Source organism: Medicago truncatula, chromosome 8, assembly GCF_003473485.1.
Source record: "Medicago truncatula cultivar Jemalong A17 chromosome 8, MtrunA17r5.0-ANR, whole genome shotgun sequence".
Taxonomy (NCBI): Eukaryota; Viridiplantae; Streptophyta; class Magnoliopsida; order Fabales; family Fabaceae; genus Medicago; species Medicago truncatula.
In genome coordinates this window covers 38,761,225-38,783,025 of record NC_053049.1, presented here as the reverse complement: position 1 = coordinate 38,783,025, position 21,801 = coordinate 38,761,225, and the positions used below count along the sequence as shown (strand labels likewise).

General features: G+C 32.9%; 4 protein-coding genes across 5 annotated transcripts; all 4 read left to right on the top strand.

The window, feature by feature from the left end:
• The first annotated feature begins 2,115 nt into the window (after nucleotides 1-2,115).
• On the top strand, nucleotides 2,116-7,797 carry LOC25501756 (glutamate-rich WD repeat-containing protein 1). Of its 2 annotated transcripts, none has more exons than XM_013591125.3 (13): nucleotides 2,116-2,253; nucleotides 2,380-2,445; nucleotides 2,567-2,724; nucleotides 3,112-3,190; nucleotides 3,565-3,744; nucleotides 3,846-3,944; nucleotides 5,313-5,472; nucleotides 5,583-5,689; nucleotides 5,815-5,954; nucleotides 6,042-6,114; nucleotides 6,591-6,706; nucleotides 6,892-7,009; nucleotides 7,342-7,797. In XM_013591125.3, the coding sequence occupies exons 2-13, from the start codon at nucleotides 2,398-2,400 to the stop codon at nucleotides 7,471-7,473; spliced, it is 1,410 nt and encodes a 469-aa protein (XP_013446579.1). In that variant the 5' UTR covers nucleotides 2,116-2,253; nucleotides 2,380-2,397; the 3' UTR covers nucleotides 7,474-7,797. The 2 variants fall into 2 exon arrangements, with proteins under 2 accessions (XP_013446579.1, XP_024629378.1); XM_024773610.2 differs by having other exon boundaries at nucleotides 2,182-2,264.
• A 2,359-nt stretch (nucleotides 7,798-10,156) lies between these two features.
• LOC25501755 (squamosa promoter-binding-like protein 2) lies at nucleotides 10,157-12,876 on the top strand. The gene is made up of 4 exons (XM_024771735.2): nucleotides 10,157-10,894; nucleotides 11,058-11,191; nucleotides 12,075-12,212; nucleotides 12,333-12,876. Exons 1-4 carry the CDS (start codon nucleotides 10,305-10,307, stop codon nucleotides 12,521-12,523), a joined length of 1,053 nt encoding a protein of 350 aa, XP_024627503.1. The 5' UTR covers nucleotides 10,157-10,304; the 3' UTR covers nucleotides 12,524-12,876.
• Nucleotides 12,877-13,729: 853 nt separating this feature from the next.
• Nucleotides 13,730-16,956, top strand: LOC25501754 (squamosa promoter-binding-like protein 2). Its single transcript, XM_024771654.2, has 4 exons — nucleotides 13,730-15,072; nucleotides 15,272-15,408; nucleotides 16,133-16,270; nucleotides 16,390-16,956. Exons 1-4 carry the CDS (start codon nucleotides 14,540-14,542, stop codon nucleotides 16,698-16,700), a joined length of 1,119 nt encoding a protein of 372 aa, XP_024627422.1. The 5' UTR covers nucleotides 13,730-14,539; the 3' UTR covers nucleotides 16,701-16,956.
• Nucleotides 16,957-19,536: 2,580 nt separating this feature from the next.
• LOC25501753 (squamosa promoter-binding-like protein 2) lies at nucleotides 19,537-21,717 on the top strand. Its single transcript, XM_013591122.3, has 3 exons — nucleotides 19,537-20,203; nucleotides 20,400-20,536; nucleotides 21,373-21,717. The coding sequence occupies exons 1-3, from the start codon at nucleotides 19,581-19,583 to the stop codon at nucleotides 21,690-21,692; spliced, it is 1,080 nt and encodes a 359-aa protein (XP_013446576.2). The 5' UTR covers nucleotides 19,537-19,580; the 3' UTR covers nucleotides 21,693-21,717.
• Nucleotides 21,718-21,801: the final 84 nt, after the last annotated feature.

Below are 21,801 nucleotides of genomic sequence, written 5' to 3'. Positions count from 1 at the left end.
CTCAATACTTGCAGGTATCTGTCCAAGATGGCCCCAAAACTTAGTTATTGAATCATAAATTTCATAATCTCTATTACAACCTAATCGTAGTACCTTGTAGCCAGCACTCCCATTTGTTGTCATCTCTAAATGAAAAAATGTTGCTTATCGAATATTGACGGTCACAAATATTCAAATATGATTATAAGTTAAAACAACTAAAAATAACAACTTTTAATTGAAAACAATAATTATTTATTAAAAAATTATATATTTAATATAAAATGCACAAGTTCTAATACAAACTTATTATTTTAAACTTTTTAACATGAACAAATTTACATATGATAGAAAAATTCATTGCTTCTCGGATAATCAATATATTTGCACCCTTAACCTACTATTAATTATTAACTGTAACGAAATATAGTTATATCATTCTCCCTTTCATGTCTTTGTCTACATGGTAATCCAATTCATCGTTTCCTCTTTCTCATATTTATGTAAACAACAACTTTAAACTCAAGCATAAACCCACTTAAATCACAGCATGAGAAAACTCTACGCATGTTTGATATCGTGGTGGTTTGGACAAACACAGTGATTTTGATAAAGCTATAAAGTGGTGTTTTTGCAATGTTCTAACCAAGTCAACAACATAAGAAAAAAATAATAAAATAAACCACTAAACTAGTGTCCGACCTTGTATAATGCTCTTAAGTAGGTTCTTAACTTTATAAATATTTCAAAAACGTCATCAACTTTGTCAAATTTAACTCATATGATAAAGACTAAATTGATAGAGAATGAATAAATTTAGAGACTAAATGATAGTAAGTTGTTAAAATATAAAGACTTAATTAATTAACTAGTTGACATCTAATTAATTAATTAATTATTTGTCCATGTCATATCAAATGGAGATATAGTGGCTTCATAAAAAAAAAATGGAGATATAGTGGAGTGATTCAGCAGAAATAGTGATGTCAAAGGGGCGGATTTAAGGTATGTTTGGTTCGAGAGTTTTGGAGGGGAGGGGAGATTTTTAATTTGAAGTGTTTGATTTTAGAAGGGGAGAGGAGGGGAGCAAATCTCTTTAAAATTTTATTGCATTGCCATAATTGTCCTTAAATTAACTTCAAATCTCAACATTAATCTTGTAACAACTTTTATTATTATTAGATTATATTATTTTCGTAACAATCTTATTGTTATTAGGTTATATTATTCTTGTAACAATTTTTATCATTATTTTGTTACATTTTCTTTGTAACAACTTTTATTATTATATTATCTATCACTCATATTTGTTACATGTACAAACCACTCCTACTACTATTTTGTTGTTGTCAACGGCCTTATTATTATTATTATTATTATTATTATTATTATTATTATTATTATTATTATTATTATTATTATCTTATTTTAATTCAACTTATTACTACTTGTTGTTCCTTTTTTTTCAATGTTAATTCACCTATTCATGTCCTGTGTGGTGCAAAATAGATGAGTCAGTTTGAGATAAAATAAGCAGCTTAATTAGATGTGTGCTTGTCTTTCATCGATCTCCGAAATTGTAAAAACAAATAGTTTCTTTTATTTAATTAAGTTTAAGGGTAAAATGGTAAAATAATTATAAAATCCCTCCCCTCCCCTCCTAATTCTTGAACCAAACGGAGGTTGAGTTTGAATCTTGATAATGGAGAACATATTAAATAACATTTACATACCAACATTTTTTTTATTAAAAAAACCATTGAACATTGAACTCAAGTGATTAACGAGCTTCATCAAATGACGATTGTTTGACCGGATTTCAATTTTGATTTATGTGTGGAATGATTCTTGGCTAAATTTTACCGACCTCGAGATCAAACTCCAAATTACTATGAACGAACACTTATCTTGGGGAAGTGAATGGTTAAACAAACAAAAAACATCAATCATTTTTCTAACTACTTTTTTATTGTAGATAGATAAAAAAAACAACAATTATTGAAAGTTAACACACAAGATGAGTTCGAGTTCGCTTTGAAATAACAATTTTGACATTTTTGTTATATCGGTTGACTTTTCTAAAATTATTTTAAACTCAGTCCCTACTTTTTTATTTTAATAAAAATTGAAACTTTTTTTTCTAAAGAATTTTATTTACTTTTTAATTTTCTAATTATTCTAGTCTACAACAAAAACCCCTAAAACGTAAAAACCCTACAATCTGCGTAACCTAGTTCTTTCTCTTCTCTCTCACCAACAACAAGCCACTCACAGGTTTGTCAAAGGTTCAATCTGTTAAGCTTAGATTACCGTTTCTACTAATTAACATTCATAAACATGTTATTATTATGATTTATGTCTGAATATTTCTGATTCATTTGGTATTTTGATTTTCTGAAGACTGTGAACTAATTGAAGATGACTCGCGGCATAAAACATCGTCAAAAGGCAAAGAGCAAGAACAAGGTATCATTTTTATCGCTCATTCAACAACCCCTTTTATTGTCTTACTTCATTCTGTTTTTTTTTTTTTTTTTTTTTTTTTGTGGGCACTTCTAATTTTTGTGTATTTTTGAAAAAATTGAAGAAACGGAGTGAATCATCTTCGGCGGCGGCGCCGCCACAGGTTCCGGTAAAAGTGTGGCAACCTGGTGTGGATAAGTTGGAAGAAGATGAAGAGCTTCAGTGTGATCCTTCTGCTTACAACTCTCTTCATGCTTTTCATATTGGATGGCCTTGCCTTAGGTAAAGAACAACGCTTTCAGCTATTTTCTTAAATTATAAATAAAACCCATTATTTTGCTGGAGTTATTACTGTTAAATGTTAAAAATTACACAATACAGTTCTTAATAAGAGCTATGAAGCATAAACACAGTCACATGACAGAGACACCGACACGTTGACATCGATAATAATATGAGAAAATGACATAATTCAATGTAGTCACTTGTGTTAGCATAGTACACTAACAAGTGTCACACACCAAACACACTTTCAATCAGAAGTGTCGGTACTTTAGAGTTCAAGAGGAGAATTTATGCCATAAATTTTGTTGCGTGTGCTTTAATTTCTGTTTAGTATATCTGAGACTTACATGTCATGATTTATTTTTTGTTTGGGGATTTTGACAGCTTCGATATTTTACGTGACACCATGGGTTTAGTTCGAACAGAATTTCCACACACAGTGTATTTCATTACAGGGACACAGGTTAGCTTTATTTCTTTCTTGTGTGTTTTCTTTCATAGGATGTCTCATGAATCATCTTGAAGGCGTTTACTGTTCATTACCAATCAAATGGGGTAACGGAAAAGTTGATATTGGGCTTTGTAGACGAATATCTAGTAGAATTTTTTATCCTTTAATGGACTTTTGAGTTTTTAATTCACTTTATTTTGTGGCCCAACACATAGAATCTCCTTGTGATGCTATCTGCTAGCTTTTGTATTGTCATCGTTATAACTAGTGACTATCACTTTAAAGAATAACAATGAGCATTTCCTAGTCATGTTTTACTAGCTTTGTTTCTTGTGTCTTTTGCTTTGATTAGCAATCTCGTTGATAATATGTTGCATGTGCCCCAGGCTGAGAAACCTTCTTGGAATTCTATTGGGATTTTTAAAGTATCCAATATTTCTGGGAAGAGACGTGAGCCGGTGCCTAAACGTGAAACTGATGACTCTGAAATGGATGGTGAGGATAGTGATAGCGAGGATGATAGTGAAGACGAAGAAGAAGGTGGTGCCGGTGGTCCTACTTTGCAGGTAACACCCTCTTCATATGAATTTTTACTTTTTCACTTAATCACCTCTTGACTGTGTTGAAGTTGATCTTACTGACATTTTGGTTCTGTTCACACCTACAGTTGCGGAAGGTAACTCACGAAGGTTGTATTAACCGGATACGCTCCATGGCACAAAATCCCCATATATGTGCATCTTGGGCAGAATCTGGTCATGTGCAGGTTAGTTTTAAAAACACTATGATTTAGTTTTTGTATTTGTAGTGAACTTGGATGTAAGGTTCACTTATTTTTTGAACTATTGTGAAAATTCATGTGATATGGCAGTGTCAGTGTTCGATATGTAATGATTATATGTCACACTAATAATGATTGCCTTTTAACTTATAACAACGCATGTAAGTTGGGAAAACTTCAAGTGGGTTTTATTTTGTTCTGTTCAACTATATGTGTAGGACTCCTATATTTGATTTTAACATAACTGTTTAATTTTATATACAAGCCCTTTTAGAACATGTATCAGTAACAAGTGTGACCTGCGTGCAGCATTAATACGCTTAGTGATGTACGGACTGGTCCTTAGCCAAGTAAATGTTTGGTTAAATAAAGCTAGTGTAGAGAGTTAATTTTTTTAATCGACGGATCATATTTAGTTATTGATTTGTGCAACCAAAAAGTTGCTCATAATTTATTCAGTGATGAATGCATATTTCATACCATGTTAGTGTAGAAAATGAGCCATTATTTGGCACCCTTCAACTTTCTGTTGTATCAAATCTTTCCTACATGCTATTAGAGGCTAGAACTACTAACTTTATTTTATCATATTAGATTTTATGATTTCTCTTGAACCAAGTTATTTCAAAGGATTCACAATGGGAATAGAGGGAAGATACTATTATAAGTTTCAAGTTCTTTTCAGCAAATTGCACTGATTGTTTTGTTTTGAATGTTGTTATTTTGCCATGGGCTGATGTCCCAGATTGTCATTACCCAGGCATCCCTTTGACAATGTTCTATAAGATTGAAGTGGCTGTAAAAAATGTAGCTACATGATTGTGGTTGGACTTTATTGTTTTTTGTTATGGTCTTGCTTTTACAAGTCATGGAGACACTAATTATGAAACATGTATAAAATGGAATCACAAAACCTTGTAAGTTAATCTTTGAAATATGGCCCATAGTTTGTTTAGTACTATAACAGTTGTATAGATCAAAGTTGCTATCCCATGACGACCTGACTTGTGAACCTACCAACATTAGTATAGATAATATTTCTGCGGTTCTAGAACAGGTCGGGAGATAATACTTCTGACAAAGTTCAAAGCTAGTATCTCATTTGATTTGATAGGATAAATTATTCTGTTCCAGGTATAATTTTGGTCCTTGGGTACAATTGAGGTTACTCAGTCCTAAGTATTGCAATTGCAACATATCAAAAAAAAATTAGTTTCTTAAATTTTAGCGGCAGCATATTGCAATTTATATTTCTCTGCACCATCTCTTTCAAACAAAGAAGTTAAACTCTACTTCATTCTTACCGAGTTGTATATTTTTGTTCAAATCTGATTCTGTGTAATAAATTTTTAGATCTGGGACATGAGCTCTCATCTTAATGCTCTAGCAGAGACAGAAACCGATGGTGTCCAAGGAGTTGATGCAGTTCAGGCTCCACTACAAAAATTTAAGCACAAAGATGAAGGCTATGCTATAGACTGGAGTCCTCTTGTTCCAGGGAGGCTTGTATCCGGTAATCATTGGGCTTATTTTTTATTTTTTAGATATATTTGTTTCTAGCATTTCTTCATGTTTCATTGTCAAAGTAGATATAAGTCTTGATGTTGATCTTCATGTTTGTAGGGGATTGCAATAATAGTATTTATCTGTGGGAGCCTACATCTGCTGCAACATGGAATATTGAAAAAACTCCTTTTACTGGACATACTGATAGTGTTGAAGATCTGCAAGTATGTACTCATCCGCCAAGCAATACCGTTTTCGGAGCATTTCAGTGTTCAGTCTCTAACATAAGTATTTTTTTAATTTACTTATATGTATAATAAGCGTTCTGTTGTTCAATGAACCCTTGCAGTGGAGCCCTACAGAACCTCATGTTTTTGCTTCTTGCTCTGTGGATAAAAGCATTGCAATATGGGATACTCGTTTGGGGAGGTCACCAGCTGCGTCTTTTCAAGCACACAAGGCTGATGTGAATGTATTGTCATGGAACAGGTATTCAGCATTGACTTTTGGTGTTCCATCAACTCAATTTTCATTCTATATCTCCTCATATCTGTTGTATTTCATTGTACTGAGTAGGTTGGCTAGTTGTATGTTGGCGTCGGGTAGTGATGATGGGACTATATCTATTCGTGATCTCAGACTGCTTAAGGTATGTTGGTGAATATTCCCCTTTGCCTATATAGAAAAACCATACAAAATTGTAAACTTTCTTCATTTATAACAAACAGCAAAATTACTGTATAGGTACAATGCTATCTAATGTCAATGATGCTTTTTTTTAGTAGAATAATTTCAATGATGCTTTAATTATGTCTTATCTGGTTTCCATTTTCTGATAAAAAGTTCCTTATGTCCTAATAGCATATTACATCATTAATTTAAATTTATCTGAGCAGACTTTCTTTGCCATTATCTCATTACTGTATACTTGTATCTTTCATTTAGTGGATTTGAATCAAGTACCCAGAAATGCATTTTTGAAAGAACTTCTAGACGCACTTGGTGAAGAACTATCATGACATGAACTAGATTTTAAAAGAAACTTTCATATTGTCTAATTTCTTCTGCCGACTATTTTGTTTTTGTTATTATTAATGATGTGAAAGTTCATTATTTTTTGAATAGGAAGGAGATTCCGTGGTAGCGCATTTTGAATACCATAAGCATCCAATCACATCCATTGAGTGGAGTCCACACGAAGCTTCTTCATTGGCTGTTTCATCCGCTGATAATCAACTTACGTAAGTAAATACGGTATTGAAAGCAATGCACCATCCACAGAATTGTTGGTCGAATTCGAAATAAATTTCAGGGCTTTATTTTGTTTCTCTCATGGACTCTGCAAATAACTTGATCTTTATATTTACCAAACTGCCTTAGTTTTCTTCCTTTGGATTTTAACAAGTTTAGTAATCCTTTGCCACAGAATATGGGACCTTTCTTTGGAAAAGGACGAGGAAGAGGAGGCTGAATTTAGAGCTAAAACCCAAGAACAAGTAAATGCTCCTGAAGATCTGCCTCCCCAACTATTGTTTATTCACCAGGTAATTTGAATCACTTTGCTCAACAATGAGTACGTTTGGGAACACTTATATACAGCTTAGTTGAACTTATGACATAAACACATGTTTAAGTGTTTGAAATAAGTTATGAAAAGTAGTTTATTTCATGTGTATAAACTATTTTCAGCCTATTTCAGTATAAGCTAGGTTATGAAAACTGATTAAAAAAAAACTTTTATGAAAAGATTTTTACTACATTCCTTCTTTCATTATACAAAAGCTTATATGTGTTTAAGTTAGCTGCTTACCATGATAGAACTCCTTGATTAGTTATATTTAATATTTACCCTCTTATTTCCTTGAACTTGCAACAGGGACAAAAAGACCCCAAAGAACTGCATTGGCACACACAGATTCCTGGAATGATAGTATGTACTGCAGCAGATGGATTCAACGTCCTCATGCCTTCAAATATTCAGAGCACCTTGCCATCAGAAGCTGCATGATACACGGCATTGCTGTTCAGTTTTCAAGCACCTTACAAGGCAGTATCTGCTATAGGTATTGTTATTTTAGTTTGGACAAGGTGCTTCACTGTGCAACCATCCTGAATCTAAGTTACGCCAGAGAAATTTTGCTTTTGTACTTTTTTGTTTGCTTTTCTGTTTATCTTTCTATTAATTCCTTATCTGCTTGTGCTAAGTTTTGTAATATTTGAGTCGAGTGTTTTGAGATGGTGGTGGAAGCTAAACTGAGATATTATCATTATTTATGCAAACTTTGCTTGTATTATGTTTCTTTTCGACTAAAAAATATTCTTGTTTATGTTAGATGATAACGCCCAAATACTTGAAAGAAAAATGAGGATCTTGTAGTACTTATTTCCATTTTTCAACCTTTTGTTTCTTGCATCTTGCCACCACCTTCCAACGACTCTATTTTTTTGCTGTGTCCATTTTATGCTCCTCTCTTTTGCAATTTCAAAAAAAAAAAAAAAAAAAAAAGGAGTTGGGGTTAATTAATGGTACTAGAGATCAAGACTTGGCCAATTTTTTAAGATATGTGTTGGTTTAATAGGATAAGAGATCAGGCTAAAACTGACAGGAAATAGGGGAATTTGAATCATAAATTATAAAACGATAAAATTGCTTCCACGTAACGCTTGGTGTTGATTTAGAGTTAAGTTTGTAAATATCAAAATTATACAAATAATAACACCATCCTCACATCCCCTCAAAAAAAAAAAAAATACTGTTCTCACAAGTCACCGCACAAAAATAATATTGGCCTAACCCTATCTTTAAATGTTAATTTAAGGCTAAACATCCAATTTAGTCTCCAATAATTTGGACACGATCCTATTGACAAAATAATATTGAAATTTTTTGATGGGAGGACATATTAGTCCCTCCCACATTGATTTCTTGAATTTCAATCCATCTAAATTAGTCGTTTATTATTTTGGATCAAATAAATTCCTCTTGTATTACTTTGCCTCTCATTCTTCTTTCCTTCCACAAACCCTAAACCATTTGTGATCGAGAGATGACTGAGAACACCCATCATACAGCCATTGCAACACCGTTGCACAACCATTTCATAGACCAACACTACCCATTTTAATATCATGTGATTCTGGTTTTTCTATGCTATGGATTATTGCATAGAACAATCTATCTATCAACAAAAAATATTTGCGATAATTTTTTATTGATATATTTATTATTTAATTTATATTATTATTTTTAAGAGGGATATTTTAGTCTAATGTACATATTTTGGTTTTCTTAGACTGAATATATTATCAACCAACAATATACAAATTGAGTTTTGTATAAAATTTATTTGAAAATAGAAGAAGTAACCCATGCGAAAGAATAAACAAATTTAGTTTTTTAATCATAATTAATAGTTATATTAAATGAAGAAAACTATTTCAAATTTTTATTTGTTTTAAAAGATTCAAATTTTAAATCTAATAGTACATAAGAATAAGATAGGGACATAGGTTTGATTTAAAAAACAAAAAAAAAAATGATGAAAAAAGACAAACAAAAAAAGTAGTAAAAGAAAGAATGAAATGCACGTATATTAGTATGTGTTCTGTTCTGCTTGTGTTTGTCGTTTATGCCTCCACTATGACTGTTCCACTTCCCTCTGCTCTGCTCTGCTCATTCCAAATGGTTGGAACGTTTTTTTCCGTTCAAACAAACAACACTCCCATTTCTTTGTTTCAACATTCTAGTATGTTTCTCTTTCTCTGAATCTCATTTTTGCTGATAAAAATGAACAAGAAGCTTAACTGTTAAGAATCTCACTCTATTATTACTACTGTTATCAAATGATGATTACAACCAGTAGTGCTAAGTTTGGTTGTGTTAGTTTTGCAGAATTTATTTCAATTTTTGGTTATAGATTCATGTTACTGTTTTCTCTTTTCAAAAGACTTTGATAATAATTATTTAAGTGATTTTGTCATTCAAATGTGTTTGCGTCTTTTTTGACTAATCATTTTCTGAGATAGTTAAGTTTTCATGAGTGTTTTGTCTATTCCTCTATGCTGTAATTGTGTTTTGATTCAAATGTGTTTGTACATTTTTTTTGGCTTATTATTTTCTGAGATAGATAGCTTTTCTTGAGTTTTTTTTTTCTTCATATCCCTCTATGCTGCAACAGTGCTTTGATTCAATAACAATCACTAACTGTTGAGTTGAGTTGTGTTTTGTAAGATTAATCCATTTTTTACCTTGGCAATTAGTACTAGTGTTCATTTATTTTAATTTTTTTGAAAACTTAGCTGGCTCACACTTTTTAGATGTTTCAAATATTCCTAATACGTGTGTTTTTATGATTTCTCAACTGAATACATACCTATAGATATTCTTGATTCCTTTTGCAGTTAGTGAATCATTAGTGCAGTTTATAAGTGGTTTAGGGTATGTTTGGCTCCACTTTTAGAGATACCAAAATTGATTCTAGATGTGTAGAATTGATTTTTACTTGAGTACAATTGATTTTCCCTCCAAAATGATTATAATTTGAAGTTTTTTCCTCTACACTTGATTTTTAGCCTTGAGTTTATCGTTTAGGCCACTTTTACATGGATATATCCTAACATAAATCACTTTCAACTTAACTCATTCTTAGCTATAATCAATTTCAAAGAATCAATTTTTGTTACCGCAAAACAAACGCATACTCATTTCTGACTTGTTAAAATGTCTATAAAACCTTGTTATACTTTTCCTTGTTTCTAGAAAAGCAACAACATTAGCATTGATAATCTCATTTGGTTTATACTTTGCAGATTAGATTACCTAATTTCTAAGCTTTTCTGATGGACTTGAATGCAATATCTCCCTCTTCCCAGTGGGACTGGGAGCACCAATCATTCTTCAATGCAAAAGCAACTGAATATCCAAAATTACAACCACCAAGCTGGAGTATCGAACAAGACCGAGAAATCAATGTCGGGTTGTTCGATACACCCGGTGGAAGTGGTATTTTTGGCTCTGCATCAAGGAGTTCAAAATCAGCTTCAAATAGTTCATCGTTAAATAGGAATAATAGCAAAACATGTATATTTGCTTGTGGAAATTCTCATACACCAGAGCTTTCTTCTGTCTCTGGTGAACCATTGCTCACTCTACTCGGAAAACGAGTGTACATTGAGGATGTATGTCCGAAAAGTGATTCCAAAAACCTATCTTTTTCAAGGGATCTTGCGTCATCTTTAAGTATTGGAAAGAAATGTAAGTTCAATAGTCAGAACTTGCAATTTCCGCGATGCCAGGTTGAAGGTTGTGGCCTTGACCTTTCATCAGCAAAAGATTATCATCGGAAACGAAGAGTTTGTGAAAGTCATTCCAAATCTCCTATGGTGGTTATAGATGGTATGGTACGTCGATTTTGCCAGCAATGTGGCAGGTAAAGCTTCTTAATAAATGTATGATTGTTTCAATATAATTGACATAGGAAATAATAATATTTTTTTTGGTAATGATGAATTGTTGTTAGCACATCATTATAAGTTAATATTACTACTCAGTCTGATTAAACTTGCTGTCTTTTTTGAATGGTGTTGCTGAAGGTTCCACAATCTGGCTGAGTTCGATGAAAAGAAAAGAAGCTGCAGAGAACAACTTTCACGTCACAATGCAAGGCGACGTAAGCATCAGCCTGAAGCACTCCAATCAAGTCAATCAGTTTTGTCTTCACGCTGTGGTAATACTTATTTTTCAATAGTTTTGCAGTTTATCTCAGTTTCTGCTTGTTATCTATGTTTGGGTGTTAAAGCTGAAAAAATGAACTGTGGAAATATAAGACCATGTTATGCATACCTTAGTTGACAATTAACATTGCTGAATGAAAAATGTTTTAAAACTTGACATGCTTAACGTCACATTTCTTTGCTGTCCTGCTTATTTACGCAAGAGTTTACCTTGCAAGTTACAATGGACATTAAATGTTATGTGACAGAACTTCTTAATTCGCTACAATTTCCTATCTTTTTAAGCTCTTATAAGTTCTGCTCATTTTTTCTTTTATTTCATGAATCTTATTGGATTTTTAACTGTCATACGTTTCGATGGTAAAGAGGCTTAATCTTCTGTAACATGAATAAGTTAAGCGTGTTCAAGAGTTCTAGCTGTAACAATTTTATAATAACCATGCAAAGTAACGGTCATGTTATTCTTGATAATTACTTATTGTCAGAAAGGGTATTCCTATATTAGAGTTGTGGGATGGGGACTCGATATAGTTAAAGGCAGATTTAAGAGCCTGAGTCTTCAGATAATTAAGGTAGCGTACCCCTTATTAAGGCATATGATACAAATAATGATCATGATTGTTCGGAATTGAGTGTGATTATGACGTGCCTAAGCTGAAGTCTTTACTAACTAGATTTGTATGAGTATGCCATTCTTTAAAACCTGATTTTGTAATAAAACAACTTTAAATTTTGCTGTTAGTCGAAACATAGATCAAAGAACATCCACTTTTAGTTGTTTTGTAGGTTTGTTGTAGTTAATTGCAAGTCATTCATTTCTCAATGATTCAAATTTTACTGCTCTCTTATAACTTCTAATATATTTTGGTTCCGCAGATGGAAAGCAACAGATGAGTCCATTTGCTAATTCAAAGACTGCTACAAATTTAGCCTGGCAAAACATGCAGAACAGCAAGCTCCCCCAAGCAAAAGATTTTCTCTTGAAGCCTGCAAAAGACAACGCTAACACACAAGGTACTGTCACTATGTTTTCTGATGATTCCATTGTCCATTTTACATCCAAAGTTCTTGCAACCAAGAGTATCGATCGAGGTTATTTCACGTTTATTGTGCTGATTTTTTATAACTTTGCAGGTGTAGAAGATTTCATTACCGTTTCTGATACAAATGATGAACAAGACTTTATTTGTGCTCTCTCTCTTCTGTCAACCAATCCATGGGATTCATATGCGACTAAATCCATGTCTCTAGAACATTCTAATCGTCCAACCAGTGCTGTTCAAGCTGTAACTCATCCAATGAGTCAGCGCATGCCTCTTGCTTGATCAGAATCATGGTCAACATGTCAATTCCTGCATGTGAATGGCAGACTGTGAAGAATTTCAACTGTTCAGAGAACCTTATTTGTCTAGTTTTCACTATTTGGATTAATATGAATGTTCTTACTCTAAATAGTTTCAACCTAATAAATTTATAGGCAAGCTAGATTCCATCTCATGATTTCTTATTTATAGGACCTAAATTTTTGTTGTAATGACTATGTTTATTATCTCACTTAACTGCATTTTCAAAAAAGGTGAGCTTAATCTGATCATACTAAAAGTCATTTTATTTGTCATATGTCAAAGTGCAGTGGTAATTTTGAACATTGTAGAGCCCGTTTGGGAATTATTTTCATCTCATTTCTGTTTCCAAATATTGGTAACCTTCAATAAAGGATTTAAAGGATATACAGTGTTGGTGTAAAATAGTTTTACATTGAGATCCAATGAAAACCTATTGTTTTAGCGGTCACCTCACTATTTATTATAAGGATATTTTGAAATTAGTAGTACGGCATGGATAAATTTTGGTTTCTCATTGGATGTCGGAGTATAAGCTCATTGAACTCTCTTTATAATTCCAACTGAAAATAAAAAATGTTTTCTGAATCCAAAATAACCCTCGTCATCTGTTAATTATATAAATCTAATATATGTTCTGTTCTAATGCCAATTATAACAGCTTGTCAACTAAAACCTTTATATTCCTTTGCTAACTTCATAATTTTAATTATTTCAATCTATGATAGAACATACATTATGACGTAAGTTGATCATGTAGCCGACCCCACTTAATTGTTGATTTTGTGACAAACAAGTCAACTTTGTAACAAAATTTTTCAAAATAATCAAATCGTCACACCTCAATTTCTTTAACATTTATCAAATGAGTCCCTCCGTCAGTCAATTTATGTGTTAGATGCTTTAACGTTCAATCTTGAACATAGCCAAATTAAAGATGAAGTAGCTTACTCAGGGTAGTTAAGACTTAAGATTAAGAAGAAGGTTGTTTGATTTTGTCTTTTCTGGTGGGCCACCTGTCCACTGTCAGTCTCTGTGCTTCTCTGCTCATTCGAAATGGTTGGAAGTTGGAACGCTGCTTTGTCCATTCAAACAAACAACAAACAACGTTAGCTAGCTAGCTAGCTGTTTGTCGCTTCTGCCACCACCACCTGTCACTGTTCCAAACATCATTTTTATTTTTATTTTTATAACAAACAAACAAACAATGCTCCCTCACTCCCACTCTTCCATTCTAGCAGTACGTTCCTCTTTCTCTGTTTTTCCTTTACCCACTCTTCTTTTCTGAATTTCATTTTTGCAGATAAAATAAAAATGAACAACTTTAACTGTTAAGAATACCACTCTATTACTTACTATTTATGGTAGCTCATGTTCCTATTTTCTCTTTTTCCAAAGACTTTGATGGTAATGGTTTAAGTAAAGACTGAAATTTTATGAAAAACAAGTCATTTTGTTGTGTTTGTGTTCTGTTTTAGCTTATCATTTTCTGATACAGTTAAGTTTTCATCAGTTTCTTTTTATCCCTCTATGCTGTAACTGTGTCTTTGATTAAGTAACAATCAGTAACTGTTTAGTATATGTTTTGTTTTATAAGATTAATCCATATGACTCTATGCTGCAATTGTGCATTTGATTCAATAGCAATCACTAACTGTTGAGTTGAGTACAAGTTGTTTTTGTATGATTAATCCATTTTTCTTGCCTTGGCAAGTAATAATGGTGTTGATTATTTTTAAAAAAATAAATGAAAAGGTTCACACTTTTAGATGTTTTTTAAGATTTCTCTACTGTATACATATATGTATATTCTTTGTGCATTTTCTGAATCATTGATGCGGTTTATAAGTAGTTTCATTTCTTTGACTTGTTAAAATGTCTATAAAACCTTGTTATACTTTTCCTTGTTTCTAGAAATACTACAACATTACATTGATAATCTCATTTGGCTTATACTTTGCAGATTAGATTACCTAATTTCTAAGCTTTTCTTTTCTGATGGACTTGAATGCAATATCTCCCTCTTCACAGTGGGAATGGGATCACCTACCATTACTCGATACAAAAGCAACTGAAAACCAAAAATTACAACCACCAAACTGGACTATGGAACTTGACCCAGAAATCAATTTCGGGTTGTATGATACGCCCGTTGGAAGTGGTTCTTCTGGCTCTGACCTAATTCACGGTTCAGCATTTAATGCACCAAAGTTTTCTTGTGTATCTGGTGAACCATTGCTCAATCCAAGACTTGGTAAAAGGATGTATTTTGAGGAAGTTTGTCCAGAAAGTGATTCCAAAAACCTTTCTTTTTCAAGGGATCTCATGTCATCTTTAATTCTTGAAAAGAAATGCAAGTCCAATGGTCAGAACTTACAATGTCCACCACACTGCCAGGTTGAAGGTTGTGGCCTTAACCTTTCATCGGCAAAAGATTATCATTGCAAACGAAGAGTTTGTGAAAGTCATGCCAAATCTCCTATGGTGGTTATAGATGGTTTGGAACGTCGATTTTGCCAGCAATGTAGCAGGTAAAGCTTCTTAACAACTGTATGATTATTTGGACCTAATTGACATAGGAAATAATAGTATTTTTTTGGAATGATGAATTCTTGTTAGCACATCATTAAAAGTTAATATTAATACTCAATCTGATTCAACTTGCTGTCTTTTTTGGATGGTGTTGAATAAATTGCTCTAGAATTGATCACTTTGCTTAAAATGCTGAAGGTTCCATGATCTGTTTGAGTTTGATGGAAAGAAGAAAAGCTGCAGACGACAACTTTCAAATCACAATGCAAGGCGCCGTAAATATCATCGTCAAGCTGTCCAATCAAGCCAATCGGCTTTGTCTTATTCACGCAGTGGTAATACTTATTTTTCTCTGATTTTGCAGTTTATCTCAGTTCATGCTTGTTATCTGATTTTGATTGTTAAAGCTGAAAAAACGAAATGTAGAAATCTAAGACCATGTTATGCATGCCTTAGTTGACTATTAACATTGCTGAATGAAAACTGTTTGAAAAATTGAAATGCTTAACACCACTCTTCTTTGCTCTCCTGCTTATTTACTCAAGAGTTTGCCTTGCAAGTTACATGAGACATTGAATGTAATGCAACAGAACTTCTTAATATCCTACAATTGCCTATCTTTTTAACCTCTTGTAAGTTCTGTTCATTTTTCATTTATTTCATGGATCTGATTGGATTTTCAATTGTCATACATCTGGATGGTAAAGATGCTTAAACTTTTGAGGTGTAGACTGGATAGTTGGTTTAGTTAAAGTCACAAGACATAGTTAAGATCCTAATTAGGGTAGCATGCTCTTGATTACAAAATTGGACATGCACGCGAGTATGACGTTCCTAAGCCGAAGTCTTTACTAACTAGATTTGTATGAGTGCGCCATTCGTTAAAACCTGATTTAGTAAAAATACAACTTCAAATTGCTGTTAGTCAAAACTTAGACCAGAGAACATCCACTTTTGGTTGATTTATAGGTTTATTATAGTTAATTGCAAGTCATTCATTTCACAATGATTCAAATTTTACTGTTGTCTTCTATCTTCTAATATATTTTGGTTCTGCAGATGGGAAGCAACAGATGAGTCCATTTACTAATTCCAAGACTGCTACAAATTTAGCCTGGCAAAACATGCACAACAGCAAGCTCCCCCAAGCAAAAGATTTTCTCTTGAAGCCTTCAAAAGACAACATTGACACACCAAGTACTGTCACTATGCTTTCTCATGACTCCAATTTCCATTTTACATCCAAAATCCTTGCAACCAAGAGTGTTAATCCAGGTTTGCCACATTTTTGTGCTGATTTTTTTTAACTCTTGCAGGTGTAGAAGATTTCATGAACTTTTCTGATACAAATGCTACACAAGACTTTACTTGTGCTCTCTCTCTTCTGTCAACCAATCAGTGGGATTCATATGCGACTAAATCCATTTCTCAAGAACATTCTAATCGCCCGACCAGTCCTTTTCAAGCCACAACTCATGCAATGAGTCAGTGCATTCCTCTTGCTTCATCAGAACCGTGCTGTGGTCATCATGATCAATATGTCAATTCCAACATCTGGATCTCAAATTCTGCAGATAGCAATCACTTTCAGAAATTTCAACTGTTCAGAGAACCTTATGAGTTATGAGTATGGTTTTCACCAGTTTGGTTAACAACCAAACTTACAGGCAACGAAGATTCATCTCACGATTTCTTATTTGTAGGACCTAAATTTTCGTTGTAATAACTACGTATCTCACTTTTCTTGGTATTTTATCGAAAGGGGAAGCACTTCTGGAAAGAGTTTTATATGCTATTAGGTTTTAAATACTTTTTCACAATTTTGGAGATTATTCTGATCATACCAAAAATCATTTTCTTTGTCATATAGCAAAGTGCAGTTCTAAATTTGAACATTTATTTTTTTTTTGAGGTAAAATTTGAATTAGAGCCGTTTGGATTTTATTTTCATTTTATGATACAAGTTTGAATTACAAAAATATCATTTCCGTTTCCAAGTGTTTGTACCCGTATATAATGGATTTAAATATCTGTGTAAAATAGTTTTACACTAACATCCAATGAAAACCTATTGTTTTGTCAATCACCTCACTATTGTAAGGATGTTTTGAGATTAGTAGAGTATGATATGGATAAATGGTGGTTTCTCATCTGATATCAGAGTACATGCTCATTGAACTCTTTATAAATGACCCTTATAAATCTCTTGAGGGAGAGTTATGCCACCAATTATGATTCTGCGGATTAGTTTTTATAGTAATGCATAGAAGATACATAGTTTACATATAAAAAAAAAAAGTCCAATTTACTTCACGGCTATCAAATAAATCTCTCGGTCAAGTCCAAACATCAGACACATGTGCAAAGTTAAAGGTTGAAGCAGTCTATTCAAGGACGAAGTATCAAGGAAGAAGTATAGCTACTTAGCACCTTCGTAGTTACTAAAAGGTATAGTTGGAAAAAGAGTATAAAAATGCATCTAAAAATTTGTAGACGGTTTTATATTTAAGGACAAACACTTTTTTTGTAATAGTCTTATAATTAGAGACCGAAGGAGTATTATTAAAAGAATAAAAATCTTATTTATCTTTTATGATAATTAATAACTATACTAAATTAAGATAACTATTTCAAATTTTTGCGTGGTAACATTCAAATTAGTACATAAAATGATATGATAGTTAATCGTTATTCGGAAGGTAGTTTTGTTCTGGTTAAGTCTGTTACTTATCCTTGTGTTGTTTCGGTGGATGTTGGAGAAGCTTTAGGGCTACACTCTGCTTTGCAATGGATGAGCGATATGCAATTTGATAATGTGGACTTCGAAACAGACTCAAAAGTCACAGTTGATGCCTTCCTTGCTACACGGAACGACTTGTCTGAATTTGGCTCTATTATTACTTCCTGTCGTTCTTTGTTTCGTAATTTATTTTCTAACTCCAGGGTGGAGTTTGTTAGGCGACAAGCCAACGTGGTTGCTCATACTCTTGCAAGAGAAGCCACGTCTTTAGCTAGTCTCGCCGTTTATTATGATATACCCAATTGTATTGAATCTATTATGATTAATGAAATGCTCTAAGCATCTTTCCCTAAAAAAAAAAAGTTAATCGTTATTATCTGTAATTAAAATGCACATAATATGAACCAAGTTGTTTGAGCTCCGGTGGCAATGAGCTCCTTCCAAAGACATATTCGGGAAATACTAAGTTCGATTCCCAGGGAAACAATGTTTGGCTTGCGCATGCCTTTACGCAAGAGCTGGATTAATCGTGGTGTGTCGAAAACCGGTGTGAAAGCAAAAAAAAATGCACATAATATGTTGTGTGCTGTGGGGAGAATGGAGACAGAGAGAAGAAGAAACCTGCTTCATTTTGTCTTTCCTGCGTCCACCTGTCCACTGTCTCTCTGGCCTCTGCTCAATCCAAATGGTTGAAAGTTGAAACACTTTTTTTCCATTCAAACAAACAACTACGTTGTTTGTCGTTTTTGCGTCCACCTGTCACTGTTCCACACTTCCACTCTCTCTCTGTTTATTCTAAATGGATTGAAAGTTGAAACACTTTTTTTCCCATTCCATTGCCTCACTCTACACACTTTCATTCCAGTACGTTTCTGTTTCTCTCTTTTTCCTCTATCTTTTCTTCTTTTCTCAATTTCATTTCCTTTTTGTAGATAAAGTAATAATAAATGAACAAGTTTAACCGTTAAGAATCTCACTGTACTCTACTATCAAATAACCATTACAACTGGAAGTGCTGTGTTTGGTTGTGTTACCTTTACACTATTTATTCCCATTTATGGCTGTAGACTCTATGTTACTATTTTTTTTTTCCTAACACTTTGATAATCATCATAAGAATAATGAAAGTAAAGATCAGATTTGTTATTAAAAAAGATTTGATTTTTTTTGTGTTTGACGTTGCCATTCAAATGTGTTTGTATCTTTTTTGACTTATCATGTTCTGAGACTGAGATAGATAAGTTTCCATGAGTTTTTTTCTATCCATCTATGCTGTAAATAATGAAATTTTGTCTTTGATTCAGCAAAAATCAATAACTGTTGAGTTGATCTTGTGTTTTATGGTATTAAATTCAATTTTCAATGCACTTTATTATACAAACTTTCATAAAAAGTTACCATTTAAAGTCCTTAACCAGTTCCCGGGGCACTAGTTAACATTTTCCAATATTAATCCATGTTTTTCCTTCACAATTAGTAATAGTGTTGATTTTTTTTTTTAACAAGTAAGTTTCAAATATTTCTAATGTGTGTTTTTATGATTTCTTTAATAAAGTATACATATAGGTAAATATATTCTTGATGCCTTTTGCATTTTATGAATAATTTATGCTGTTTATAAGTGGTTTTATTTCGTTGATTTGTTAAAATGTCTATAAAACCTTGTTATAATTTTCCTTGTTTCTAGAAAAGCAACAAAACTAGTATCAGCAATCTCATTTGATTTTAACTTTGCAGATTAGATTCCCTAACTTCTGAGCTTTTCTGATGGATTTGAATGCAAAATCTCCCTCTTCACAGTGGGAATGGGATCACCTACCATTACCGGATACAAAAGCTACTGAAAATAAAAAATTACAACCACCAAACTGGAGTATCAAATTAGACCGAGAAAATAATGTCTGGTTGTTCGATACGCCAACTGGAAGTGGTTATTCTGGCTCTGAGCTAATTCCTGGTTCTACATCAGGGAGTTCGAAATCAGATTCAATCAGTTCATCACCAACTAGGGATATTAGCAAAACCTGTAAATTTGCATTTGAAAGTTCCCATGATGATTCCAATGGTAAAATTGAATTACCTAAAGAAGGGCCTATTGAAGCTTCTAATGCACCAATGCTTTCTTGTGTATCTAGTGAACCATTGCTCAATCTAAAACTCGGTAAAAGGATGAAATTTGAGGACGTGTCATCTTTAGTGTTTGGAAGGAAATGTAAGTCCAATGATCAGAACTTACAATGTCCGCCTCTCTGCCAGGTTGAAGGTTGTGGCCTTGACCTTTCATCGGCAAAACATTATTATCGCAAACGAAGAGTTTGTGTAGATCATTCCAAATCTCCTATGGTAGTTATAGATGGTTTGGAACGTCGATTTTGCCAGCAATGTAGCAGGTAAAGCTTCTTAACAACTGTATGATTGTTTGGATCTAATTGACATAGGAAATAGTATTATTTTGGAATGATGAATTCTTGTTAACACATCATTAAAAGTTAATATTACTACTCAATCTGATTCAACTTGCTGTCTTTTTTGGACGACGTTGAATCAATTGCTCTAGAATTGATCACTTTTCTTAAAATACTGAAGGTTCCATGATCTGTTTGAGTTTGATGGAAAGAAGAAAAGCTGCAGACGACGTCTTTCACAACACAATGCAAGGCGCCGTAATCATTCTCGTAAAACTGCCCAATCAAGTCAATCAGCTTTGTCTTCGTCACCCTGTGGTAATACTTATTTTTCTTTAGCTTTCCAGTTTATACCCATTTCTGCTTGTTGTTTGATTTAGGTTGTTAAAGCTGAAAAAAAAAATTTGAAATCTAAAACCATGCTATGCAGGCTATAGTTGAGTATTAACATTGCTGAATGAAAATTGTTTGAAAAACTTAAATGCTTACCATCACTTTTCTTTACTTCCCTGCTTACTTACTTCAGAGTTAACCTTGAAAGTTACAATAGACACTAATGTCATGCGACAAAACTTCTTAATTTTCTACGATTTTTAACTTCTTGTAAATACTGCTCATTTTTCATTTATTTCATGGTTCTTTTTGGATTTTCAATTGTCATACATCCTAAAGATAAAGATGCTTAATCCTTTGTAACAAGAATAAGATAAAGCATGTTCAAGAGTTCTAGCAGTATCAATTTCATAATAACCATGCAGAGTAATGGTCATATTAGAGTTGCTAGAAGGGATTGCTATTAGAGTTGTGGGCTGCATACTGGATTTAGATAAAGGCTCAAGAAAACAGTTAAGAGCCTATGTATAAAAAAATTAGGGTAGCATACTCTTGATTACATCATGATACAAATAATTATCGTGATTGTTTGGACTTGAACGCGAGTACGATATTCCTAAAACTAGATTGGTGTGGGTATGAAATTCATTAAAACCTCATGTAATAAAAATTCAACTCCAAGCTATTAGTCAAAACTTATACCAAAGAGCAGCCAATTTTAGTTGATTTATGTTTATTATAGTTACTTACAAATCATTCATTTCACAATCATGCACATTTTACCGCTCTCTCTTATCTTCTAATATAGTTTAGTTCTGCAGATGGGAAGCAACAGATGAATCCATTTGCCTATTCAAAGACTGCTATAAATTTAGCCTTGCAAAACATACAAAACAGCGAGTTCCCCCGAATAAAAGATTTTCCCTTGAAGTATGCAAAAGTCAACATTGGCACACCAAGTTTTGTCACTATGCTATCTGATGATTCCGATGTCCATTTTACATCTAAAGTCCTTGAAACCAAGAGTATCAATGCAGGTCATTTCACGTCTTACTTTATAATTGAGCCTCGTGATATTGTACCAAGTTTAGATTGTTACATTTATCATGTTACCATAATCTATTTATTTTGGCTTTATTGATTGCTAATACGATGGAATTATTGCAAGGGGTAATTGATTAGAGTAATATGGAATTGAAGTATGTAATAATATCCCTTGCACAGTATTATTCATTTGGTAGAATACCTTT

What these genes read in the sequence shown, in the direction of transcription:
- LOC25501756 (XM_013591125.3), top strand. Translation starts at nt 2,398, where the DNA reads ATGACTCGCGGCATAAAACATCGTCAAAAGGCAAAGAGCAAGAACAAG. An exon ending in ATAGTGTTGAAGATCTGCAA is followed by an intron (nt 5,690 to 5,814) that starts GTATGTACTCAT and finishes GAACCCTTGCAG; the next exon opens with TGGAGCCCTACAGAACCTCA. An exon ending in TCCGCTGATAATCAACTTAC is followed by an intron (nt 6,707 to 6,891) that starts GTAAGTAAATAC and finishes CCTTTGCCACAG; the next exon opens with AATATGGGACCTTTCTTTGG.
- LOC25501754 (XM_024771654.2), top strand. Translation starts at nt 14,540, where the DNA reads ATGGACTTGAATGCAATATCTCCCTCTTCACAGTGGGAATGGGATCAC. An exon ending in TTTTGCCAGCAATGTAGCAG is followed by an intron (nt 15,073 to 15,271) that starts GTAAAGCTTCTT and finishes AAAATGCTGAAG; the next exon opens with GTTCCATGATCTGTTTGAGT. An exon ending in TTTGTCTTATTCACGCAGTG is followed by an intron (nt 15,409 to 16,132) that starts GTAATACTTATT and finishes TTGGTTCTGCAG; the next exon opens with ATGGGAAGCAACAGATGAGT.
- LOC25501753 (XM_013591122.3), top strand. Translation starts at nt 19,581, where the DNA reads ATGGATTTGAATGCAAAATCTCCCTCTTCACAGTGGGAATGGGATCAC. An exon ending in TTTTGCCAGCAATGTAGCAG is followed by an intron (nt 20,204 to 20,399) that starts GTAAAGCTTCTT and finishes AAAATACTGAAG; the next exon opens with GTTCCATGATCTGTTTGAGT. An exon ending in TTTGTCTTCGTCACCCTGTG is followed by an intron (nt 20,537 to 21,372) that starts GTAATACTTATT and finishes TTAGTTCTGCAG; the next exon opens with ATGGGAAGCAACAGATGAAT.
- LOC25501755 (XM_024771735.2), top strand. Translation starts at nt 10,305, where the DNA reads ATGGACTTGAATGCAATATCTCCCTCTTCCCAGTGGGACTGGGAGCAC. An exon ending in AGTTTTGTCTTCACGCTGTG is followed by an intron (nt 11,192 to 12,074) that starts GTAATACTTATT and finishes TTGGTTCCGCAG; the next exon opens with ATGGAAAGCAACAGATGAGT. An exon ending in AGACAACGCTAACACACAAG is followed by an intron (nt 12,213 to 12,332) that starts GTACTGTCACTA and finishes ATAACTTTGCAG; the next exon opens with GTGTAGAAGATTTCATTACC.